Source organism: Elephas maximus, chromosome 7 (genome assembly GCF_024166365.1).
Source record: "Elephas maximus indicus isolate mEleMax1 chromosome 7, mEleMax1 primary haplotype, whole genome shotgun sequence".
Taxonomy (NCBI): domain Eukaryota; kingdom Metazoa; phylum Chordata; class Mammalia; order Proboscidea; family Elephantidae; genus Elephas; species Elephas maximus.
This window is the reverse complement of record NC_064825.1, coordinates 35,558,082-35,584,861: the sequence shown is the minus strand read 5'-3', so window position 1 is coordinate 35,584,861 and position 26,780 is coordinate 35,558,082. Positions and strand designations below refer to the sequence as shown.

The window sequence follows — 26,780 nt, the reverse complement described above, 5'->3', positions numbered from 1 at the left end:
AATCAAAGACCTAAATATAAGAGTTAAAACTATAAAATTGTTAGAAGAAAATAAAAGGGTAAATCTTCATGAATTTGGATTAAGCAATGGCTTCTTAGATAAGACACCAAAACCACAAGTAGCCAAAGGAAAAATAAACTGGACTTCATGAAAATTAAAAAATTCTGGGCTATAAAAATCACCACCAAGAAAGTGAAAAGGCAAACCACAGAATGGGGACAAAATATTTGCATATCAAAATAGCTGAAAGGGACTGAATATATAAAGAATACAAAAAAACTCATAACAATTCAATAAAAAAGCAAAAAACACATTTAAAAATGGGGATAAGATTTGAACAGATATTCTTCCAAAGAAAACATACAAATGGCCAATAAACACATGAGAAGATGCTCGACATCATTAGTCATTAGGGCAATGCAAGTCAAAAGAACAGGGATATTCTACTTCACAACTACTAGGATAGCTATAATATAGGTTGGCTATAAAACAAACAAAACAAAAACATGGAAAATAACAAGTGCTGGTGAGTATTTAGAAAAATTAGAACACTCATGCATTGCTGAGGGAAATGTAAAATGGTTTAGCCACTGTGGAAAAGAGTTTGGCTGTTCCTCAAGAAGTTAAACCTAAGAGCTGCCATTAAACAAAAACCGAACCTGTTGCCAATGAGTTGATTCCAACTCATAGTGACCCTATAGGGCAGAGTAGAACTACCCCACAGAGTTTCCACGGAGTGCCTAAGAGTTACCGTATGACCCAGCAATTCCACTCATAGATATATACCCAAGAGAGTTGAAAAGATATATCCACAGAGAAACTTGTACATGAATGCTCATAGCAGCATTATTCATAGAACAGTCTGCAGTGTGGTAGATCACTCTTTTATATGGCCCTTCTCGCCATGGTCTTGTTACCCAAGTAATTCAGTGGGATTACACAAGTAAGGTAATTGATTGAACAGCTTGCTAATAATGCAAGTAAAGTTGATGGCGCCCGTAGGTGAAGCAGACCATGCAAATCAGGTCTTATGGAATCCTAACGAAGGGACTGATCAGTTTTGCCATCCCGCTAGGCTTAAAATGAGCCATTTCATAGGCAAGGGGAGAGGATCTCACCACCACCGAGAAAAGAAAAGCCAAGAATGGAGAGCATCCTTTGGACCTGGGATCCCTGCACTGAGACGTTCCTGGAAGCAGGAAACAGAGAGAGATATAACACTTTAACAGCAAGAAGTGGTAGCAGAGAAACAGAGGCAGCAGACACAGGAGACAGTGTGGTGGGTGAGAAAGCTCAGTGCAGGAGGTTTGCTGGCAGAGTAGGGTGCCTCCAGGCACTTGGTGGAGCTAGGTTTGCCAACCTACGGAGCTAGAGCTGAGGGCCATGGGGCCAAGGCTTACTGGTGGAGTGGGGTGCCTTGGGGCACTTACCAGCAGAGCTAAAAGAGCACTGTAACACTTGTCCAAGGAGGGCAGAGACCAAAGGCCAGAGAGGCACACCTGCGGGCACGGCTGAAAAGACTGTCCTGATGGAAGAACTGTAACCTCAGTGTTCTTTAACCTGAATTGTAACCTGTTACTTCCCTAATAAAGCCCATAATCCTGAGTACTGTGAGTTCTGTGTGGCCCACTACAATGAATTATCGAACTCAGCAGAGAAGCAGAGAGCGCTGGGGACGGTTGGTGTCAGAACTGGTAAAGATGACAAAGAAAGGAGGCATGTCTGACCTCTGCCTCATAGGAATCAGCCTTGGGCTGTTGCTCTTGATTCTCCTTCCTCCTTGTGAAGTTAAGAGGAGGTCATATGCCTCCACCATGCCATTTTTACATAGCCTGAAAGGGGCAACGACCCAAATGCCTATCAACTGATGAACTGATAAACAAAATGTGGCATATATCCATACGAAAAACTCACTCCGTCAAGCTGACTCCGACTCACAGTGACCCTGAAAGGCGGAGTAGAACTGCCCTACAGGGTTTCCAAGGCTGTAAACCTTTACGGAAGCAGACTGCCACATCTTACTCCCGCAGAGCAGCTGGTGGGTTCGAACCACCAACCTTTGGGTTGCAGCTGAGCACTTAACCACTGTGACATAAGGGCTTCTTCATATCCATACAATAGAGTATTTTTCTGCCATAAAAAGAATAAATGATACATGCTGCAACGTGAATGATCTTGAATACATTATGCTAAGAGAACAAGGCCAGACACAAAAGGTCACATTTTATATGATTCTATTTATATGAACGTCCAGAATAGGTAAATCCATAGAGAATGAAAGTAGACTAGTGGTTGCCAGGATCTGGGGGAACAGAGGAATGTGATATGATTGCTAATAGGCACAGGGTCTCTTTTTGGGGTGACGAAATGTTCTCGAATTAGACAGTGGTGATAGATGCACAACTTTGTGAATATACTAAAAACCACTCAACTGTATACTTTAAAATGATGAATTTTATAGTATGTAAATTATATCTGAATAAAGCTGTTATAAAAATAAAGTTAAAAAAATCCTTGTATAAAAGAAAAATGTTTTTTTAATGACCTGAAATCCAAAAATTCACTAATAACGCCTAAAGTTTACATTTTAAAATATTAAATTCAATTAGATATCAAAAAAGAGAAATTTTAACTCACCCTCTTTTCACTTTTGTGAAATCAAATGCAACTTGTCTGTACGAAACAGCTTTTTCATTTAAATATCTACTATACCGCCTAATAAATGTAGACATGTCGTATCCTGCATGAAATAGAAAAGTTTTCATAAATGATTATAACTCCATTTTACCTAGAAAACCAACAGCTATCATGCCTTGATACACCAATAAGTTTAGTAATATAAATTAAATAATTAATGAATAATATCACATTAAATTCTTTGACTTCCCTTTTTTTTGAAGTTGGGTATGTCATATATGTGTTGTTAAAAAAAAAAACTTCCCTTAAAATTTCACTAATAAGTCTATTTCACATCTAATCAACATTCCAATCACTTATTCATCAAAAATCAGAAAAACATGTTCTCTTACACTGCTTGACAACTTCACACCTCAAATTTAACATCCTGTGGAACCACAACTTCAGTCCTCAAATTATCGAGAAATTTTAGTTTTTATACTCTTGACATCTTTAGTTATATACAATTTAGAACCATAACTTTTATGTGTCAATCTTACAAAAAATAAATTATTGTCTGGTACAATGTTACTGGAGCCTTGATAGGGCAGTGGTTAAGAGTCTGGCTGCTAACTAGAAGGTCTGCAGTTTGAATCCACCAGCCGCTCCTTGGAAACCCTATGGGGCAGCTCTACTCTGTCCTCTAGGGTCACTGATGGCCTAGTTCTGGGACTATGTAGGACAGATTCCATTAACAGAGAATGTATAATCGGTTATAGCAATTTCAAGATGCTAAATTAAAAATAAACAAATAACAGGTATGGGTATTAATGAGCAATTCATCTGAATGTCACACTGTACTCTCACCTTTGCATACTACTAAAAGGTACAATATTCCAACTACATTTCTTGGAATGAAGCATAAAATATTAACAATAATAATGAAAGCTGATACATAGTATTTCCCAGGTGACATTCACTGTTCTAAGCACTTTATGTATATTACCTAGGTTAACTCTCATGAAAACCCTATAGGAGAGGTACTATCATTATTCCTCATTTTACAGACATAGACAGGTGATATGACTTACATTCATTCAGCTATTAAGTGGTAGAGATGGGATTCAAAATCAGGCAGTTTAGCTCCAGAATCCATGCTCTCAAACCAATGCCCTTTACTGCCTCTCACACAGCTTTGGGTGTCGAGTAGTGAAATCAATGTTATCTTCACATTAAGAGAGAGTGTTTCATTCCTACAACCTTCACTAAAATAAGACCTTCTCCACAGTACATGTCTTAAATGTTCAGCTGTGCAGTCATCACCATATGGGGTCGCTCTTTTAATTTTCTATAATGAGTAAGTTATCTTTACCTTGCAATCCACTTTTATCCAAAAAATTGCTTAAGTTAAACAACGTGTTTCTTGAAGCCAAATACTGAATAAAGCGCTAGAAAAAAAAAACAAACAATTAGTCAAATTAAGGTACTGTCACCTCACAAACTAATTTGGTAATTAAGGGGAAAGTTAAGGTTAACATACTCCATTAAGCTTACCTAGTTTAAATTTCTCATCATCATTCCTTATTACCTACTTACCAAAGCTAAAAATATAATGAACATTTTTCACTGGAAACCCTGATGGCGTAGTGGTTAAGAGCTACAGCTACTAACCTAAACGTTAGCAGTTCAAACCCACCAGGTAGGTACTCCTTGGAAACACTATGGGCAAGTGCTACTCTGTCCCTAAAGGGTCGCCATGAGTTGGAATCAACTCGATGGCAACAGGTTTGGTTTTTTTTTGGAATGACCACAGCTATGCTATCCAAGTCAAAATAAAAGGAAGCAGGCATATAAACTGAGGTTATTTTGGCTTTACTGTAACATATTAGAGCTACACCTAATCATACTTGGATGACATCTACATTTTAAACAGCTGAGTGTTCCTAATTTTGATGACTTCTTTTTAAATGCTTCTAATCATACAAGAGAACAATATTATAGACATTCTCCTACTCACTTCCCATATGTAACATGTTAACATACTTGCTTCAGATCTTCTTAAAGAATCAAAACATTATAGACTCTGTGGAAGACACATACCTTTAATCCCTCTTCAGAGTTACTCACTTTTATAAAGAAAGTATGTATCACTTCCATAGAGGTTTTTACCATTTTACTACATATGTAAGTATCCATAAACTATAAAAAAAACCAAACCTGTCGCCATCGAGTCAACTCTGATTTACAGCGACCCTAGATTTTAGAGTACGGAGTAGAGCTGCCCCAGAGGGTTTCCAAGGCTGTAATCTTTATGGAAGCAGACTGCCGCATCTTTCTCTCAGGGAACAGCTGGTGGGTTCAAACTGCCAGCCTTTCTTTCAGTTAGCAGCTGAATGCTTAACTACTGCACCACCAGGCTTCCTAGCCATAAACTAAACATTTATTTTCCATTTTAAATTTACAGAAATATCATACTGTACTCATCCTTTACCGATGTTTTTTAACTTTTTCCCAAGAATTAGCCATATATATTTATTTAGGTATACATTCAGTTCATTCACTTTAAATGATGTCCTACATGAGTTGGAATAGGCTAGACAGCAACTAACAACAATATTCTAATAAAATGATATATCATTATGTATCCATTTCTTTCATTTATGGCTATTTAAATTCTTTCCAATTTTCACTGTTATTAACAATGTAGCACTGAACATCTTTGTGCTTGGTCTCCATGTGTAAGTATACAACAGTTTCTCAGAATATATACTTTTGGGTTGAATTGTTAGGTCAGCATGTATGCACAAGCACATCTTGAAATAGTGTCAAATTCTCTCCAAAGTGCTTACCACAGTATATTTTCTTAACTTTTTTTCATATACAACCTCTCAGGCATTTATGTAAATCTGGGTTAAGCTTTTTTTTTTTTTTTGTCATCCTGGACCCCTTTTCGAAGATTCCCTTTTTCATGTTTGCAAAGGCTTACTATCAACTAGGATGTATACTCCCACCCTCCTAACTTAATTTTGTTCACCTGCTATCACCCCCAAACTAAGATTTTGAAAACCAACTTATAAGTCAAAGACTCTTTGTGATTCATCATTTATCCTAAAACTACCTCTTTCAAAAAGGTGCAAAAATATCATATATAACCATCTATTAGACTGTATGATTTCTGTGGGGTTTAATAATATTTTTCTTCTTAACCTTTGCATTTCTTGAATAAAATGTAAACATTTTGGTCTATTAAGTCATATCAACCTTAGCTTTATAGATAATAAATCTGAATTGTCTTTGTGATTTTTATCCATCACGTATTATTTGGCTACAAAGACATTATAGCTTTAATCAAGTTTTGATTTCATTTTCAATAACATCCTAATGATATTCAAAATTGTATTAAAATTTAAAAAATACCATATTGTCAATTTGGCAAAAATAAGGCTTGGCAGGTCCCCATTTGGGGTCACAAAAGGTAACTCAGAATGCATCGCCTTAATATTATTATTCAAAATAATGGTAAAATGTTGACAAAAGTTGAAGCTGGATGATATGAAATTCTACAGAATAAATGATCATAATTTTAAGTAAACACCTTCATGGTAGAAGTAGAAACTACTATCCCTAAAAAAAAAAAAACTATCCCTAATTAAGGTCAAAATGCTTCAAGTTACTTTTAAGTGTATCCAAACATTTCTACTAGCTCTGTAAACTGGTTATAATGAATTAGAAAGCAAAAAATGTTTATGTCTATTGACTTACTCATCACATTTCAGGCAACACTTCTGGGAATAATTTTTAAAAACTAAAAGCTACAAAAATCATTCAATGTGATGTAATAGTGAATCATCACAAGACTAAATTTCCAGCAAGGGGAAGAATTAATTATAGAATATACAATCAATTATGTAGCCATGATAAATACAAAGAATATAGAACGTGAAGAGGTTTATGGTGTAAGGTTATATTAAAAAAGCTAAAAAGATAATATTAATTCTAAACTATGAGTCTAGTCATAAAAAAATTACAAATACTTTTGGACAAAGACCAAAAGGGAACACCAAAAAGTACAAACATTAAGATCTGATGAAATGATACAGTTGTGGTTCCAACTTTAATGATACTGTTATTGTTACCTGTCAAAGAAGACAACGGTCATGACTGAAAAGCCCAAAATGTAAACCAATGGGTGTCATACATGCTCAGAAGTGTAATACCAATGACTGAAGTCCCTCTCTATCTCTATCATAGCTATCTCCCAGCAACCACTGAGTGTGCTTTACTTTTCAGAAGCACATATCAATGTAGATTTATTTTCTAATTCCATTCAAATGTTCTCAGTTACTTTTAACACAATATTATAAGTAACTATACCAGACTGAGAAAACCATGAAAAGTAAACAACTAAAAAAATCAGCTGCTAGGCTGTCATGGGGAAAAAAAGGTTATTCTTTCCAAACAAAAAATTACAAAAGCTTATGTATCTTGCTTGTTACCCTTTTGTGTAACAAAGACTTTAGAGACACCTCTCTACTGAAGAAGACATTCTTCATTAGTCCCTCTCAGCAAAATGCCATCTTAGTTCTCAATATCACAGCCTTGAAAGTAGGCAAAGCGCTTCCACATATAAAATAAACAGATACAAATATAAAATCTATCAATGAGGTCTGCGAAGACCAGTGGTGCTTATGAAACCCATCTCTAGGCATTATCTATGCTTCATGATCTCATCACTCAAGTCTTCTGTGTTCTGACCTCGCCTTTTCTGCTTTCTGACTTATAGCACACACCTTTCTTCAAATTTCAGGGTCTATAATTATATACCTGGCTAGGTGTCTTGCCCTTTTTGCCTATACCATCCTGTCCCTAAAAGCTGTTCCTGAAGTTTCAGTGGGAGAAGCAAGCTAAACAATCAGTCTCATACGAGTATACTGTTATAGCCAAAAATACTCTTACCTCATTTCCATACACCATCAAATGATGAGTTGTAATGAGAGACTTGAAGACCACCACCCAACTACTGTTAGTAGTCCTTTCAAATAAACTGTCTGCCAACTGTGGGATGTTCACATTCATCTCATTTGTGCACTGAATTAAATCTGAAATGACAAAAAATAAATAAACTTACTTTCTTGTTTTGATTTCTTTCTAATGCCAGGTTCCCATGTTTACAGGTGAAAGATCTGAAAGAGTGAAGCAACAATGGGTAGTTTGGAGAAGCTGTTAAAAATCTTTCAAGAGAACGGCAAGGCTATCATAATCTAACTGAGACGTATAAAGGGCACTGATTAGGATTACATAAATGATCAGTGGGACTGCTGAATAGAGTCACACAATCTGTGTAGTATATAACTCCCTACAGTATTTTCTCCATGTGGTAACTTTCCTTTGAACAATGTTTCTACTACAGTAGTAACCCAAAAAGGCTTCCAAGTCTAAGCTCCAACAACTCAGAAAGGAAAGTATTTTCTCCACCCCTGACTAACCAAAAGCAAACTGCTCCAAACAAAAGTTATACATATCATGGGACTATCAATAGCTACTGCTTTTCCCATTTGTAATCCAGGAGATAACACTGCTTGAAAAGCAAAAGCTCTGTAACAAATTTCTCTTACCAATCAAAAGGGCTCCAAAGTAAAGGCACATAGTTTTAGTTTTCTTCCTTAAAGTATATTCTGAAGTATATTCTCAAATATTTCATTATTAACATTTCCTAAACCCCATGCTCAGAAAAATAACTACTACCCGGCATGTAGCTTCTTTAGGTATGGGTGAGAATTTATGAGGATTTCTGTACTTAAAGAAGATAACAACCTACAATGGAAATGAAAGCACTTTTCAAGACAGAGAAAGTAGAAGGAACTAATCCCTACTATACAAATAAAATGCTCTGAATTTTATTATTTAACAATCCTTCAACAAATAATATTCAAGGTAGGTAATGCAGATGTAACTGAGTTTTCCGAAGTAAGGTACTTGTCCCAGGCCACAGCTACTATTAGATGAGAGATTTATGGTTAGAACAAAAGTCTTGTATCGAACGTTCTGAAACATATATACCAAGTAGAATGCCCAACTAGCCACTGCAATGCAAGCCCTCAATTTCTAACTAATTTAAAACAAAAACAATAGTGAAAGGCAAAATTCAGTGGCAAATTTTCAGCAAAGCATAAAGCATACAACATTTAGAAGTAACCAGGTAATACACGGTTTCATTAATCTTATAGCCATATTCCTAGTGAAGGTCACCAACCTGAATAGACCTCCCCAGGCACAGTTCATCAACTTTAGAAACTTAACATAGGCACTTAGGTTTCACTTCCACAGCAAGTAAGGTGACCCAGCCAGTGACACGCACCATTTGCAGAATGCAGAGGCCTCTAGTTCCCATCTAAACAGGCACTTGATACTCAATAGGCTATATCAAAACTATGCTGATACTCAAGTCAGGTTTTCTAATAAACAAGCTTAGCTAAAATCAATATTGTTTAAAAAAAAGTATGCACACGCCTCACACCAATATAAAAACTAATTCAAAATGGATCAAGGTCTAAATGTGAGAACTAAAACCATATAACTGCTGGAAGAAAACACAGGGGAGTATGGTTTCAGGGTCTAGTTTTTAACAATGGATTCTTAGATATGACACCAAGAGTACGAGCAACAAAAGACAAATAAGATCTCATAAAAATTTAAAGTTTTTGTTCATCAAAGTTCTTTTTCAACAAAGTGAAAAAACCTATACATTGTGAGAAAAATTTTGGACATCATATATCTGATATGGGTTTACCATATAGAATATATAAAGTACTCCTACAACTCAACAACAGAAAGACAAATGACCCAATCAAAAAATGGGCAAAGGACTTGAATAGATATTTCACCAAAAGAGATATACAAATGGCCAAGAAGCACCTGAAAAGATGCTCACAGTCATCAGTCATTGTTGTTGTTAAGTGACGTCCAGTCGGTTCTGACTCACAGCGACCCTATGTAAAACAGAATGAAACGCTGCCTGGTCCTACGCCATTCTCACAATCACTGCTATGTTTGAGCCCATTCTTGTAGCCACTGTGTCAAACCATCTTGTTGAGGGCATACTCTTTTCACTGACCCTCTTCTTTACTAAGCATGATGTCCTTCTCCAGGGACTTGGTCTCTCTTGATAACATGTCCAAAGTATGTGAGACAAAGTCTTGCCATCCTCGCTTCTAAGGAGCATTCTGGCTGTACTTCTTCCGAGACAGATTTGTTCGTTCATCTGATAGTCTATGGTATATTCAATATTCTTCCCCAACACCGTAATTCAAAGGCATCAATTCTTCTTCAGTCTTCTATTCATTGTCCAGCTTTTGCATGCATAGGAGGTGAATGAAAATACCATGGCTTGGGTCAGGCGCACCTTAGTCCTCAAAGTGACATCTTTGCTTTTTAAAACTTTAAAGAGGTCTTTTGCAGCAGATTTGCCCAATGCAGTGTGTCACTTGATTTCTGATTTCTTGACTGCTACTTCCATGGGTATTGATTGCAGATCCAAGTAAAATGAAATCCTTGACAACTTCATTAGTCATTAATCCATTGCTGTCGAGTCGATTCTGACTCATAGCGATCCTACAGGACGGAGTAGAATTCCCCATAGGGTATCCAAGGAGCACCTCATGGATTCAAACTGCCAACCTTTGGTCTGCAGCTGTAGCTCTTAACCACTAAGCCACCAGAGTTTCCAAAAGGTTTTTCCCTGACCCAGAATAGTCACTAGGGAGATGCAAATCAAAACCACAATGAGATACTTTAAACCCACCAGAATGGCTATGGAAAAAAAAAAAAAAAAAAAACTATGGAAAATAAGAGGCATTGGTGAGGATGTGGGAAAATAGGAACGCTCATCCATTATAGGTGGGAAAGCAAAACGGTACAGTTGCTATGTTAAAAGTTCTGTGGTTCCTCAAAAAGTTAAACACAGAACTACTATCTCAAAACATGCCCCAGCAACTCCAATCCTAGGCATATATACCCAAAATAATTGAAAACAGGAATGTAAACTGAAACCTATAAACCAATGTTCACTGCAACACTGTTCACAACAGCCAAAAGGTGGAAACAACCTAAATGGCCATCGAGAGATAAAGTGTTAAACAGAATGTACTATATACAGGCAATGGAATACTACTCAGCCGTAAAAAGAAGTGAAGTCCTGACACATTCTACAACATGGACAGACCTTCAAAACATGCTGACTGAAATATCAGTCACAAAAGGATGTATGATTCCACTTACATGACACAGGGAAATGTATAGCAACCAAGAAGGCTGAGAGGAAGAGGGAAAGACGAGTCATCGCTTAGGGGTACTGAGTTTCTGTTAATGGTGGTCAAAAAATTTAGAAAAGGACAGTGGGGATGCTTACACAACATAATGCACATAATCAATGTCACTGAATTATACATGCAAACATTGTTGAATTGGCAAATATGTATATATAGCTATATACATATAGACATATCACAATAAAGAAAAGAAAAAGGGCTATGTAATTATAAATTAAAACAACAATAATAATATAACCATTTAAGCCCAATGCTACTATTCCTTAAAGTATCATTTTGAAAGAAATCCTTTTTGCAATTTCCTTCAGAATCAATTTCAGTTAACATTAAGACTGTTACATTTCTTCAATCATCTAGGAAATTGAGAGATAAATTCAATTTGAAAGACAAATCAAGTGTTTAATCAAACAATGCTCACTGATCAGATCTTTGAAAATTTTCCTGGGTGGGAGTATAAATACAAAGAACACATATTCACCAGGAAAACAGTAACAAGAGGATAAGAAAATAGTTTCTGAGCTCTTGATATAATTATCAGCAACTTTTTTTTCATATAGCAATAATTTGAAAGTATTTAGAAAATATGCAAGCTGAAATCAGACTTAAAGCCAAAAAAAATTTACACACGCACATTTGCCCTAATTTGGGGAAACTCAAGAAGTTTTCTTTCTTACTCCATCAGACTTTTTGTGTAAGGGGTCATGAAGTAAGGTCCAAATTAAGATATAACTTTACAGGTCGCCCTAAGTTTGAGCTGACTTGACAACAACTAACAACATGAGAGAAATACGTTATATATCTACATCATTTTCATTAGAATTAACTCAAAAATCTGCTCTTCATAGACTGAGTCACACCTCAAAAATTGAATCTAACGAACATATTAATTGGTCTTTAAGGTAAAAACTGGGGAAGGGATCTTAAAGATAGACTATGGAATACTGAATACACATGACAAGGATTGAATTAATTTGAAATGAAGAGAAAAGAAATAAGAAATGAAGATATCCAGATGACTGATAAAAGTCCTAGGAAGCAGGAGGGGGGATGGGAGGGCAGAGAGGGTTGGAAGCTGGCAAAATTGTCACGAAAGGAGAGACTGGAAGGGCTGACTCATTAGGGGGAGAGCAAGTGGGAGTATGGAGTAAGGTGTATATAAACTTATATGTGACTGACTTGATTTGTAAACATTCACTTAAAGCTCAATAAAAATAAAAAAAAGTACTAGGAAGCAAAAGGACCTAATTCACAATGTAAATGGATATGTCCAATAATGGAGGAATTGTTAATTAAATGACAATACAACCTAACGACAAAACACTATGAGAACAATAAATACACAACAAAAAAGTTGATGGGAAAATGCTCACAGTATTTTAAACCACAAGCTATGTTAAAGAACAATACACATTAAGATTCCAATCTGTAATTTTTTTAATATATAATTTATACATTTTCTGATATATACTGCATTTGCCCAAATATACTGTAATTCAAAAAGAAATGAACATTTTCAAAATTTATTATTCAATAACTAAGTTATATACGAACAGGCAGTCAAAATCAACCTGTAAGGGAACTATATCACTATTTTTCCATAATCTTACAAATCTCAGTAAGCACCTCTCACATCACACAGCACATACCAATCCTGTCCGTCATTCATTCCAGAACCACGGGAGCATATCACCATCCACGGTGGAAAAGACAGCCGTGATGTGTTATTTTATTTCCTCAAGGATGTGAAGGAGGTGGAATGAGCACAAGAATTCCACGGTATGATGGCTGGAAAGCTGGCGACCACTATTTCAGAGGTAGGTCAGTATTTCTAACACAAGTTCAATCTCTCATTATAGAAGATGATCCTGAAGGAATCTCCAAATCCCACTAGGGAAATGAGGCAAGTCTCATTTTACTTAAAATAAAGTTGAAGCTGCAGGAAAAGCCTGTCAGCACAACTGGATATGCTATTTCTGTCACTATGTCCTCTGCAAAAAGAATGGACTTATGTCCTCTGCAAAAAGAATGGACTTAAGGTTCACATATGTGAAAACTGAGAAACATAAGGATAATTCCATAATTGGTTAACAATATATGTTATACACAACCTGATAATAAGCTTTTTTTCTTTTAACTGATTAATTTTTTAATCACCATGTATAAGGGTGACTTTCCCTCCTAAAAACTACCCAAGAAAAAAGTTACCTTAAGTCTTTACAAAGTCTCTCAGTGCTTGGCTCTGTTTATTTCAAACAAAGTTCTTTTTCAAGAAGATAGATTAACCTGAAAAGACCTCCATCAGTATTAGTTTCAACTGTTTATGGAGGGCCACCTGAAGAAATCAATTTAAAAACTTTTACAAAAAAAGGAATAAAAAACTTAACACAGATTAAGTAAGTATTCCTGTGGATATAAACTCATAATTACAAGCACTGGGTATCTTCAGAACTCTTTAAAAAGCAACAAAATAAAAAGCTACATTGCAGTGATGAGGGATATACGTGAGGAATAAAAGAAACAACTCTCCTGGTATTACAGGAATGTTTGACAGCCTGGGAAAAAATTTCCAATGTGTACTTAAACATGCTTCATCTCAAAAAACTTAAAATGAAGATGTTATATAATTCAAAAAGGGGCCCATGATGACAAAAAACAAACTTATCCTAGATGCACACAAATGTAGAAAGTTAGTAAAATGGTTTTGTGAGGTATGAGTGAAAGAAGTATTACTCTAAAATTATGTATTATTTTTATAATAATTTAACAAATATGTTTAAATATAAGGTTGGTTACTTCATCTATATTGCTAACACACAAATAAAGGCAAAATAAACGTAACGTCAGGGATTGTCTCACTGAGAAAATGAGGGCTTGCTTTATACTTGGGGTTTCTCAGGTAAAGACAGTGTATGGATATATGAGGATGTGTACTTTCCAAAGGTGGTGCCACACACTTTCAGAGTTCTATGTCCTTATGCTACCTACCCCCTTTGCTGGGAATGACCTACAAACAATTTAAATCAACTGATTTACCCACTGATGTCAAATGTACAAATGTAAGAAGATATATGTGAACTAGATATACTAATGTCAGAAAACATGGAATTTCTGATCTACTAGACTGAGCTTTTCGAAAATAAAGATATAGCCCAAAATACATTGTGGAGATTGCAACCAATATGCATGGGGCTCAGAGATGCCATAGACAGGAGAGTAATGATTATTTTGGAAGGTAAAGCAAACTTTTCCTAACTACAGCTTCCTATTCCCTTAGCGCTTTACATCACCATTACAGCACTTAGCACATTTCATCACAATTACTGGCTTATTATCAGTATCTCCCACAAGACTGAGCTCACTTAGGGCAGTACTATGTCTTCATCATGTTTGTAACCCCAACATTTACCACAGTAAGCTCTACGTACTCACTGAATTAATTCAACAAACAGAACATACTTAGAAGTTGTCCACGGAAAGTAGTACTATTGTTTAGTCTCAGTTGTGATATGGCTATAATTTGGAAACAATGTGTTAGCAGCCTAGAGAGTAAGATCACTGTTTTTTAAAGTTTATACTGCATTTCCCTCCCCCTGCCACCACAGTGAGATAGCATGAAGTGCCTCATACTTGAAGTCTTTACTTGAAGGAACAGAATATAGGAGAGTAGCAGAAGGTGGCATTTTCCTGGCAGAGAGGGGACTGACATCCTTTTCATCTGTAGCAGAGGAAAGAACAGGAACTAAAGAGGGAATACTATCTGGAGAATTCAGATGGAGGTAGATAAACAAAACCAAGTCTAAGATATTCTACATTAATATCAGGCCAAAACTTGGAATCTTAAATCACAGCTGAACAAAGCCAAGTTTACTGACCTGTCCATACTTTAATTTTAAAAGTGCATAGGTAAATTGTTTCAGTTAATGGAATCATTATGTAATTGCCCTAAAATTCCAATCAAGACACAAAGCACCATTTCCAAGTCAGCCCAACTTACTCTCTCTTAAAATTATCAATCATTATCTCTGCAACTGTCACGTTCCCCATAAACCTGTTATAAATACATAAAATCTAGCAAAAGCAGAAAGTTTAAAACATGAAAAAGCTGTGTTCAAAAATATATATTCTAGGAATACTCAGAATTCATTGCCACTGACTTACATTTTCAAGTGAAAATGTCACTGTTCTGTATTTCCCATTATCAAAAACACAAGAAGTTCTCAAAAATCTAGTTTCTCCTTGGTGTTCTGGCGTATTCTGAATTCCTACCACTGGATGGCAGTTAGCCTGTACCGAGAAACACTCGGCGGCGGGGGGTGGGGGGGGGACCTAGAAAGAACAGAGATGGATTCAGACCAACTCAGTCTTACCTATGAACAAACTATTTAATTTTCAGATGTTTACGGCTACATTCTAGTACTCCAAAGTGCTGATTCCCAAACCTAGAGACTCTATCCCCTGGGATTTGGAGCTTCAGATTCCAAATAAGGATCTCAGGGGTAAAGAGATGGGTATTTTGGTAAGCATTACCTCAAAGGGACTATTACCTCTACATTAATTTTTAACTTATCTGAAAATGCAAGATGATAATAAAAAAAAATAAAAACTCATCACTTAATATAAGAATAAGTATTTATTTAAACTGAATAGGAAAACAAAATGAAAGCATTACAATGCTCCAACATCAAAAATGCATGTCCACTGTATAAATACACGGTGTTCTCCTTCCTTTCTTTGAAGATCTGAATTTTCAGAATTACAATCCCACCTACAGGAAAGAAAACATATAAATATTACACAATTTAAGAGCAAATGCCAAAATTACAAATTCTTTTTGAATTGTATTCTATGACCTTAATAACTGTTCATCAGCCCAATAAAGGAGATAAAATCAGAAATCTCAAGAACAATCTATTACTGAATCAGAAACACACAAAACCTGACTTCCTAAGCAAAACAAAAGGTCAATAACACATTATGAGTACTTACTTCCGCGAATGCTATAAACCAGAACAGTCCGGAGAGAAAAAATGATAGGAATTCTCCTTTCAACAAGACCAGGGGAAAGGAACCCAAGCTTGAGATGCTCTGCAAGTGCAGATCAGAGTACTGTAAGGAAAAAAATTATCTCGAGACGTTAAAGGAAATGGGGCTAAGTCTGGAGAAAAGTACATTATAAATAGGAGGTGGCCCAGTGTCCTAGCTAGCCTGAAACAGTCCTGGATTACACCTGTGTCCTATTATCCCATTCAGACAGCACCCTTTCACTCTCAAAAGTAATCCAATTTGGACAATAAATTTTGTATGACCCCTAGATGTAAGTGACCTAATACGAGTCTACACGTAGCTAAGAAATTAATACACCACCACCATCTACTTCTGAAGCATCTTCACTTCTCTTTCTTTAAGTGCTGTAGTCTGCTTAGTCCTCTAACCTTCCTAAAACACGTTTCCATGCTAGCCACTCTGTCCTCTCACTTTCTACCCTTGAGCATTTCTTAACACTAATCTCTGATCTTACTTTTCTCATCCTGAGAAAAATCATCTAATCTTCTAACTTCAATGAAAACTTCTACACAAATGATTCCCAAATGGCTTCTCAGAAAATCAATCCAAGGTCGTCTGAGGAGTTGGAGATATAGAAATTTGCATGTCTATGTCCAAAATTTTCTCATACCTGAAAACAGGAATATGCTTTCAACTGTAACCGGCCGACCTTTTTTGTTTTAAGAAATCAAGACCTATTCTTTATTCTCATAAAATAAACTCAGAAATCTTGTTTCCTTGTATCATCCACAATGTATAACACGTTGCCTTGTACCTGTGTTCATATGATGGTATACATATTTGTGGATTTATAGGTGAAACAAAAACCCATTTCTCTGCTCGTAAACATGGAGGAGGGGGGGAAGGGGTGGAGAGAAAAACCAGGCAAAAATCTTCCCTGTAGCTAGGTTAACGTTATTCTGTAACAGCCAAGCCTGTGTGTATAAAATAAAGAGAATCCAAAAGAATTTTCATGTCTCTCCTTAACAATTCAAATTCTGCCTAGTCAGAGAGAATAATGGATTGCAGTTAGCTTCTCTGCCAGAGCTTCCTTTACCCACAAAATACAAGGTCTATGTCCCCAGTGTAATTGGAACAATAAGACTCTTTATATTCCATCTTAACACAGCTCTGCAAACCTCAGTAAGGACAAACAGAAATCCCATGTATTCTACAAATATTCATTGCATAATATAATATGCTGAAGAGGGTCTTAGGAATTAGGAATACACAACAGTGGACAGAGCAAAGTTCCTGCTATCATGGAGCTTATATTCTAGTAGGGGTGGGGTGAAGACAATCAATAAACAAATATACATCAGATGGTGGTAAGTGCTAAGGAGGAAATAAACAAAAGAGGAATGGGGGGCAGGTGCTGGGAGGAGGCTGCTATTTCCACATGATGATCAGGGAAGGAGTCCCTGATAAAGAAGCTCTTAAGAATTATGGTAACAGTGTTAGTGTCTCACAAGTGGCCAGGAAGCCTATGGAACCGACCACAATGATCAACTAGCCCCTCTCCCACAGTGGGGAAGTATGAAGGCATCCCATTCATTGTACATCTCACTTGTCTACTTCACCTTGCCAGGCTAAAATCATGCTGAACAGGATCATCTTGCTGATTCAGCAAAGCTCCTAGTTTTATATAGTAAGTAGAGACAGTGGGAATCTCCTTTATTCATTCATGAACTTCACAATGAAATCAGAGTAATCTGTGCATCTTTAAAGCCAAAAAATCCAAACCCACTGTTGTCGAGTCTATCCCAACTTATAGCGACCCTACAGGACAGAGAAGAACTGCCCCATAGGGTTTCCAAGGAGTGGCTGGTGGATTCGAGCTGCCAACCTTTTGGTTAGTAGCTGTAGCTCTTAATCAGTGAGCCACCAGGGCTCCTGTCTACCTTTAAACCCACTGTCATCTGGTGGAGCCCAATTCAGAGCGACCCCATAGGACAGAGGAGAATTACCCCCTACGGTTTCCAAGGAGCGGCTGGTGGATTCAAACTGTCAACCTTTTTGGTTAACAGCTAAGCTCTTAACCACCACGCCACCAGAGCTCCTGTGTACCTTTAAAATTTAGTGGATCAAAATTATATCAGCCATTTACTACACTTTATTGAATGCCACAAGTAGGCATAGGCATAGGCAAGTAGGCATAGAGAAAGCCCACTAAGACATTGAGTAAAAAGTGAAAGCCATTTCTGAAAAACCTTTTTTTCCAACTGCTGGAAACAGTAATGATATAAATGTGTTGCTGTTGATAGGTGCCGTGGAGTCGGTTCTGACTCACAGCAACCCCATGGACAACAGAACAAAACACTGCCTGGTCCTGTGCCATCCTTACAATCATTATGTTTCAGCCCACTGTTGCAGCCACTGATGTCATAGGTATAGCTGATATTAATAACCATCAAATAATAACCTATCCACATGGCTTTAAATTTTGAAATGATGTTCAGTAAGTGGAAATCGGGAGCAATTTTAATACATTATTAATTAAAAAACCCAAACCCATTGTCATCAAGTCAATTATTAATAAATCACCATAAAACAAGGCCCAAGAATTTTCCTAATAAGTTTTAAACATAAACCTTTAAGTTTCTACAAGAAGAAATAATCACTAGAATTTCAACAAAAAAAGACCCCCATCCTCACATATTTCATAACCAATAAATAAAGCTGAATAAAAACAAAAGGTGGGGGGGAACCTCACTAATTTGAATCGAAAACTCAAGCTTTGGCCATTAAAAAGTATATGTTAATTTGGGGGGAAAATTTTTTTTTCTTTCTGAATTACACATAGGTATTTTTTTATAGTTCATTTGCCATGTTTTGGTTAAATTCCAAAACTGAAAATAAAGTGTTATTTGATTCACTCTAAGACTTAAAAAGCCATTAAAAGCATACAAAAGCAATAATTTAAGATGACTTAATACTTGGAAAAACATTTAAAAAGAAATAATACATAGTAAGTATTTTCTGGAACATTTCCTTCAGCACACTTTATAATTTATAGAGATGTTTCGTAATAAAAACTTTGCCACAAGAAAAAAGAAGGAAAAAAGAGTAGATTACTTCTATTAAAATTTAGATATGATCACAACTTATTCTGCACACTGCACTGTTAAATACAGATTTATTTCCCCCATTACAGATTGTAAGTATCTTTTAATATAAAGTATTTTGGTAACCAGACCTCTGCTGCTAGACAATTTAGAAGCAACAAATTTAACACTTAACCTATATTGTACATAATAGGTACAGTTGGTTTTTCTATAGCTCTTCTGCTTTTATGTACCAACGATAATAACAACTGCTACAACACTAATAAGAATAAAAACAGCTGATTCTTTCAAGCAACTATTTATCTAGATCTTATCTATGTCTAAACAAAAACCACATTCTATCTGTAAATAGATGTCTGAAGAGTCCCTTGCAATTCTGAGAGAATCTCTCTCAGCTTGTTATGAGATGGGAACACAAATCTTAAATGGTCTGAACAAATAGCAAGGAAAATTTAACCATCTTCCTTCTCTTCATTTTACAGTACCAATTTCCCTTTTGCTATGGTGATAAACCCCCATGTGTCTGTCAGTTTGTTGTACTGTGGGGGCTTGCGTGTCGCTGTGATGCTGGAAGCTATGGCACCGGTAGTCAGATACCAACAGGGTCACCCGCAGAGGACAGGTTTCAGCTGAGCTTCCAGACTAAGACAGACTAGGAAGAAGGACCCGGCAGTCTACCTCTGAAAAGAATCAGCCAGTGAAAACCTTATGAATAGCTGCAGAACATTGTCTGATACAGTGCTGGAAGATGAGGCCCCCAGGTTGGAAGGCACTCAAAAGACGACTGGGGAAGAGCTGCCTCCTCAAAGTAGAGTTGACCTTAATGACATGCGTGGAGTTAAGCTTTCGGGACCTTCATTTCCTGATGTGGCATGACTCAAAGTGAGAAGAAACAGCTGCAAACATCTGTTAATAATCAGAACATGGAATGTACAAAGTATGAATCTAGGAAACTTGGAAATCATCAAAAATGAAAAGGAATGCATAAAAATCGATATCTTACATATTAGTAAGCCTAAATGGACTGGTATTGGCCATTTTGAATCAGACAATCATATGGTCTACTATGCCAGGAATGACAGCTTGAAAAAGAATGGTGTTGCATTCATCATCAAAAAGAACATTTCAAGATCTATCCTGAAGTACAATGCTGTCAGTAACAGGATAATATCCATACGCCTACAAGGAGACCAGTTAATACGACTATTATTCAAATTTACGCACCAACCACTAAGGCCACAGATGAAGGAACTGAAGATTTTTATCAACGTCTGCAGTCTGAAATTGATCAAACATGTAATTGGGATGCATTGATAATTACTGGTGATTGGAATGTGACAGCTGGAAACAAAGAAGGATCCGTAGCTGGAAAATATGGCCTTGGTAACAGAAATGATGCCGGAGACTGCATGACAGAATTTTGCAAGACCGATGACTTCTTCATTGCAAATACCTTTTATCACCAACATAAATGGTGACTATACCCGTGGGCTTCACCAGGTGGAATAAACAGGAATCAAATTGACTACATCTGTGGGAAGAGACGATGGAAAAGCTCAATATCATCAGTCAGAACAAGGCCAGGGCTGACCGCAAAACTGTTCATATGCAAGTTCAAGATGAAACTAAAAAAAACTAGAAAAAGTCCATGAGAGTCAAAGTACGACCTTGAGTATGAGTATACCCCACCTGAATTTACAGACCATCTCAAGAATAGATTTGACGCATTGAACAGTGATGACCAAAGACCGGATGAGTTGTGGAATGACATCAAGGACATCATCCATGAAGAAAGCAAGCAGTCATTAAAAAGAGAAGAAAGAAAAGACCAAAATGCATGTCAAAGGAGGCTCTGAAACTTGCTCTTGAACGTCGAGTAGCTAAAGCAAAAGGAAGAAATGATGAAGTAAAAGAACTCAACAGAAGAATTCAAAGGGCGGCTTGAGAAGACAAAGTACTACAATGAACTGTGCACAGACCTGGAGATAGAAAAGCAAAAGGGAAGAGCACACGCTCAGCATTTCTCAAGCTAAAAGAACTGAAGAAAAAACTCAAGCCTCAAGTTGCAATAGTGAAGGATTCCATGGGGAAAATACTAAACAATGCAGGAAGCATCAAAGGAAGATAGAATACACAGAGTCATTATACCAAAAAGAACTGGTCAACAACGTTCAACCATTTCAAGAGGCAGCCTGTGATCAGGAACCAATGGTACTGAAGGAAGAAGTCCAAGCTGCACTGAAGCCACTGGCAAAAAACAAGGCACCAGAAATTGACAGAGTATCAACTGAAATGTTTCAATAAACGGATGCAGCACTGGAAGCACTCACTCATCTATGCCAGGAGATTTGGAAGACAGCTACCTGGCTAACTGACTGGAAGAGATCCATCTTTATGCCTGTTCCCAAGAAAGGTGATCCAACTGAATGTGGAAATTACCGAACAATATCATTAGTATCAAACACAAGTAAAATTTTGCTGAAGATCATTCAAATGCGGTTGCAGCAGTGTATCGACAAGGTGCTGCCAGAAATTCAGGCCGGATTCAGAAGAGGACATGGAACCAGGGATATCATTGCTGATGTCAGATGGATCCTGGCTGAAAGCAGAGACTACCAGAAGGATGTTTACCTGTGTTTTATTGACTACGCAAATGACTCCAACTGTGTGGATCATAACAAATTATGGATAATATTTCAAAGAATGGGAATTCCAGAATATTTAATTGTGCCCATGAGGAACCCGTACATAGATCAAGAGGCAGCTGTTCAGACAGAACAAGGGGATATCGTGTGGTTTAAAGTCAGGATAGTTGTGTGTCAGGGTTGTATCCTTTCATCATACCTATTCAATCTGTACACTGAGCACATAATCTGAGAAGCTGGACTATATATATGAAGAAAAACAGGGCATCACGATTGGAGGTAGACTCCTTAACAACCTGCGTTATGCAGATGACACAACCTTTGCTTGTTGAAAGTGGAGGACTTAAAGCACTTACTAATGAAGATCAAAGACCACACAGTATGGATTACACCTCAACATAAAGAAATCAAAAATCCTCACAACTGGACCAATAAGCAATATCATCATAAATGGAGAAAAGACTGAAGATGTCAAGAATTTCCTTTTACTTGGATCCACAATCAACACCCATGGAAGCAGAAGTCAAGATATCAAGAGACCCATTACATTGGGCAAATCTGCTATGAAAGACCTCTTTAAAGTGTTGAAAAGCAAAGATGTCACCTTGAAGACTAAGGTGCACCTGACCCAAGCAATGGTATTTTCAATCACCTAGTATGCATGCCAAAGCTGGACAATGAATAAGGAAGACCAAAGAACTGACACCTTTGAATTGTGGCATTGGCGAAGAATACTGAACATACCATTGACTGCCAAAAGAATAAACAAATCTGTCTTGGAAGAAGTGCAACCAGAACGCTCCTTGGAAGCAAAGATGGCGAGACTGTTTTACATACTTTGGACATGTTGTCAGAAGGGATCAGTCTCCGGAGAAGGACATTATTCTCAGTAAAGTACAGGGTCAGCAGAAGAAAGGAAGACCCTCAACAAGATGGGTTGACACAGTGGCTGCAACAATGGGCTTAAGTATAACAATGATTTTAAGGATGGCACAGGACTGGGCAGTGTTTCATTCTGTGGTACATAGGGTGGCTATGAGTAGGAACCAATTCAACAGCACCTAACAACATGGTGACCAAAAAAAAAAAAAAAAACCCAAACCGATTGCCATTGAGTAGAATTGCCCCATAGGGTTTCCAAGGAGCGCCTGGTAGATATGAACTGGTGATCTTCTGGTTAGGAGCCACACTCAACTACAACACCACCAGGGTTTCCATGGTGACAAAGAATCCCCAAATTAAGCCTTGTATCCAACTAAATGCTACTACTTTGAACACTACACACTCTTTAAACACGATCCCTCCCTAAACCTGAGGGACACTGGAGCACACTAACTTACTTTTTATCTCATCGCTCTATTATTGGACACCCGCCAGAATGACTGGGATTGGCAAGTGGGGGAGGGGGTGTCTGTTTTTACTCTTCTTTATAAGATAACTCCTTTAATGTTCATTTTTCCTTATTAGAGTTCTTCTCTCACACTTATTTAATAGCCTTAAGCACTATTCGTTTCCAGTCTCTGCTTTAATTAATAGTAAGAATGCCAACTGCACCATCACTTAAGTTCTGCTCTAGGTTCTCCTTCTACTTCCATGCATGGCCCTATCCATTTCCAGGCCCTAGGGCCGTACTATAACCAGGATTGAGGGACACATCTGAATGAGCAAAGGATCTTCGATCAAATTCCAGATTCGTTATTCAGCAGTGTGACTTGAGACATGTCACTCAGTATCAATTTCTACATTTTGAAAATAGCAATATTAATATTTAATTTTCCTAACACCCTTGTTTTAGTAAGATAGTACATTTAAGGTACTTTATAAGCTTTAAAGCACCATTACAAATATAAGATATTGTTATTTTTACTTAGCTCCATATTTTATTGATGAGTTTTCCCCCATTTTAGCTAACTCTTCCTCTATTACCTTTCCAATACAGCATTAAGAAATCACCTCAAACTCAACTACTTCTGCAAAACCTTTTTCTAAAGCCTAATTTCTTCATCAACTGGGAAGTGTTAGCATAATTACTTGCACACAATCTTAAGAGTGGCAAAATCTTTATACACACAGGTTTCTTTATGCTTTACAAAATTCTTTCACATCCTTACTTAGTCTTCTGATTATTACAACATCCTTGTGACAGGCAAACAATGTTGTTATCGTCATCGTATAGATTTAAATGCACGCCAATTACACTAGCGTCAGTGCTAGAACTAGATTCTTAACACAAGAATTTTTCCACTGGGGGAGGGAGATGTATCAATCGATGATGAGTGGGCGGGTAGGTGAATGGATAGATCAAACTCTCTCCATACCAAGTGGTCTCTAATTATTCCAAAATCTACACATTCTCTCCTGTTAGTCCTCACAAATGTAATTTCTAGTGTATACAGTAATCATCTCTTGCCTAGTATGGTATACCCTGTTCACTGGCATCATTAGTTCATCAGGCTACAATGAACTAAAGATGACAGGATATAGGAAGACATCGTATTATTCAACGCAAGTTAACAGGAAACAGGCATCAAGAGTTTGGGCATTTCCATCTGCAAGTGCTTTAGAAACTACTGTCACAAGCCTCAATTTATATGCAAGCTCAAAGAAGCCAGGAATATCACAAAAAAACTACGTCAACTCACCAGATTTTAAATGAATTAGACCTTACATGATTTTACCTAAGAACGTACAGAACCGTTTTCCAGTCATCTTTTGCCCCCAAAATGTAACCATTCCCAATTTTAAGTAACAGCAGAAGAGGTAGACTAAAAGGGGCCTCAAAAGCTGCAAAATACATGCTCGGTTGATCACTGGCTAAGTTAGGAAAACAACTCTGATGAAGAAAATTTTAAAAATGCAATTCCACGTTAAGTCTACAAGCACAAGAATAGGAAGCAGCTTACACTCCTCCCTTAAAACATTTCCATTTCCCTAAACAGCACTGTGTTGTTTTGTGTTGTTATAGGAAGAATTGGTTCTCTCCCTGCACTATACCTTCAGGCAGTCTGTCAAGGAGTAAGGACTTCAGTCTCCTGAGCTGCTGTATAAATAGCTTCCTAAATTAGCTGCCAGTGACAACCATACAACTAATTTTTAAGTCAGTACCTGAGGTTGTTCTTTATTGCCACTCAGCTGTGTGTCACTTTATTAATGCTAGAGTTACACCATTAATAAAAGAAGCCCTGGTGGCACAGCGGTTAAGCGCTTGGCTGCTAACCATAAGGTCAGCAGTTCTAATCCACCAGCCGCTGCATGGGATAAAAATGTGGCAGTCTGTTTCCGTAAAGATTACAGCCTTGGAAACCCTATGGAGCATTTCTACTCTGTCCTATACGGCCGCTATGAGTTGGAATTGGCTGGATGGCAATGGGTAGTATGAATAATGTGCCACTTTATTGCTACTTAGCTGTGTACCACTATGCTGTGTTTCTGAGACAGGTTACAGAAACCACCGGGAGATAATGCCTTGGTCCACTCTAAGTTACCAAGTCAAAGCTGTATATTTTACAAGAATATAAAGAACAAAAATAAATGAGGGTTTATGCTCTACAAAGTCTAAAACCCTATATTAATACCTAACATGAATTTTGAACCTTATAATTAATAAACAATTACATAGTTCTGTGAAGAAAAGTTTACAAAAGTTGATGTTGAGAAAAGAAAAATAGATGAGGAAACACTGCCTGTTAAATCTTAATATCTTGGCCATTAAACAGTTGGCTTTACTTCTAAAAGGAAATGTACAAATGGGAATACAAATGGTTCTATCTTCCCATTTTAAAAACAGACGACAAAGTGGTCATGTAAAGAACAAACCAGATCTTTCTTCCAGTTCCACACCAAACGATGAAATGCAGCTATCCTATAACTTACTTTCTCTTGGATCTGCAGTTTTTAAAAACAATTCATTGTATGAGATTCCATCTCACTCCAACAAGGCTGGCATTAATCCAAAAAACACATAATAATAAATGTTGGAGAGGTTATGGAGAGACTGGAACACTTATACACTGCTGGTGGAAATGTAAAACGGTACAAACACTTTGGAAATCGATTTGATGCTTCTGTAAAAAACTAGAAATAGAACTACCATATGATCCAGCAATCCCACTCCTTGGAATATATCCTAGAGAAATAAGAGCCTTTACACGAACAGATATATGCACACCCATGTTCACTGCAGCACTGTTCACACTAGCAAAAAGTTAGAAGCAACCAAGATGCCCATCAAAAGATGAATGGATAAACAAACTACAGTATATTCACACAATGGAATACCATGCATCGATAAAGAACAATGTTGAATCCATGAAACATTTCATAACATGGAGAAATCTGGAATACATTATGCTAAGTGAAACTAGTCAATTACAAAAGGACAAATATTGTATAAGGCCACTATTACAAGATCTGGAGCAACAGTTTAAACAGAGAAGAAAATATTCTTTGATGGTTATGGTAGGGGGGAGGGAGGGAGGTAAGGAGGGAGGGAGAGGGGTATCTTCTAATTAGATACTAGATAAGTTTTATTTTAGGTGAAGGCAAAGACAATACGCAATACAGGAGAGGTTAACACAAATGGACTAAAGCAAAAGCAAAGAAGTTTCCTGAATAAACTGAACGCTTCAAAGGCCAGCGTAGCAGGGGCGAGGCTTTGAGGACCATGGTTTCAGGGGACATCTAAGTCAACTGGAATAATAAAATCTATCAAGAAAACATTCTACATCCCACTTTGGAGAGCGGCGTCTGGGCTCTTAAACGCTAGCAAGCAGCCATTTAAGATACTTCAATTGGTCTCAGCCCACCTGGGGCAAGGAAGAATGAAGAACACCAAAGTCAAAAGGTAATTATGAGCCTAGGAGACAGAAAGGGCCACATAAGCCAGAGGCTACATCAGCCTGAGACCAGAATAGCTAGATGGTGCCCAGGCACAAACGTTGACTGCCCTGACAGGGAACTCGACAGGGAAACCCTGAGGGAGCAGGAGAGCAGTAGGATGCAGACCCCAAATTCTCGTAAAAAGACCAGACTTAATGGTCTGACTGAGAGTAGAAGGACCCCGGAGGTCATGGTCCCCAGACCTT

General features: G+C 37.3%; 1 protein-coding gene across 12 annotated transcripts in view; it reads right to left on the bottom strand.

Annotated features, from left to right (window-relative positions):
- Positions 1–26,780, bottom strand: part of PICALM (phosphatidylinositol binding clathrin assembly protein) — a 106,800-nt gene that overhangs the window by 59,664 nt on the left and 20,356 nt on the right. For 11 of the 12 annotated variants that reach the window (XM_049889609.1, XM_049889612.1, XM_049889614.1 and 8 more), the window contains exons 2-4: positions 7,573–7,715; positions 3,989–4,064; positions 2,638–2,740 (exon numbers count right to left, since the gene is read on the bottom strand). In XM_049889609.1, the coding sequence (XP_049745566.1) occupies positions 2,638–2,740; positions 3,989–4,064; positions 7,573–7,715 (322 nt within the window). Of the gene's footprint in view, positions 1–2,637; positions 2,741–3,988; positions 4,065–7,572; positions 7,716–15,101; positions 15,530–26,780 lie in introns of those variants that run through there. The other variant, XM_049889616.1, reaches the window with a different exon arrangement.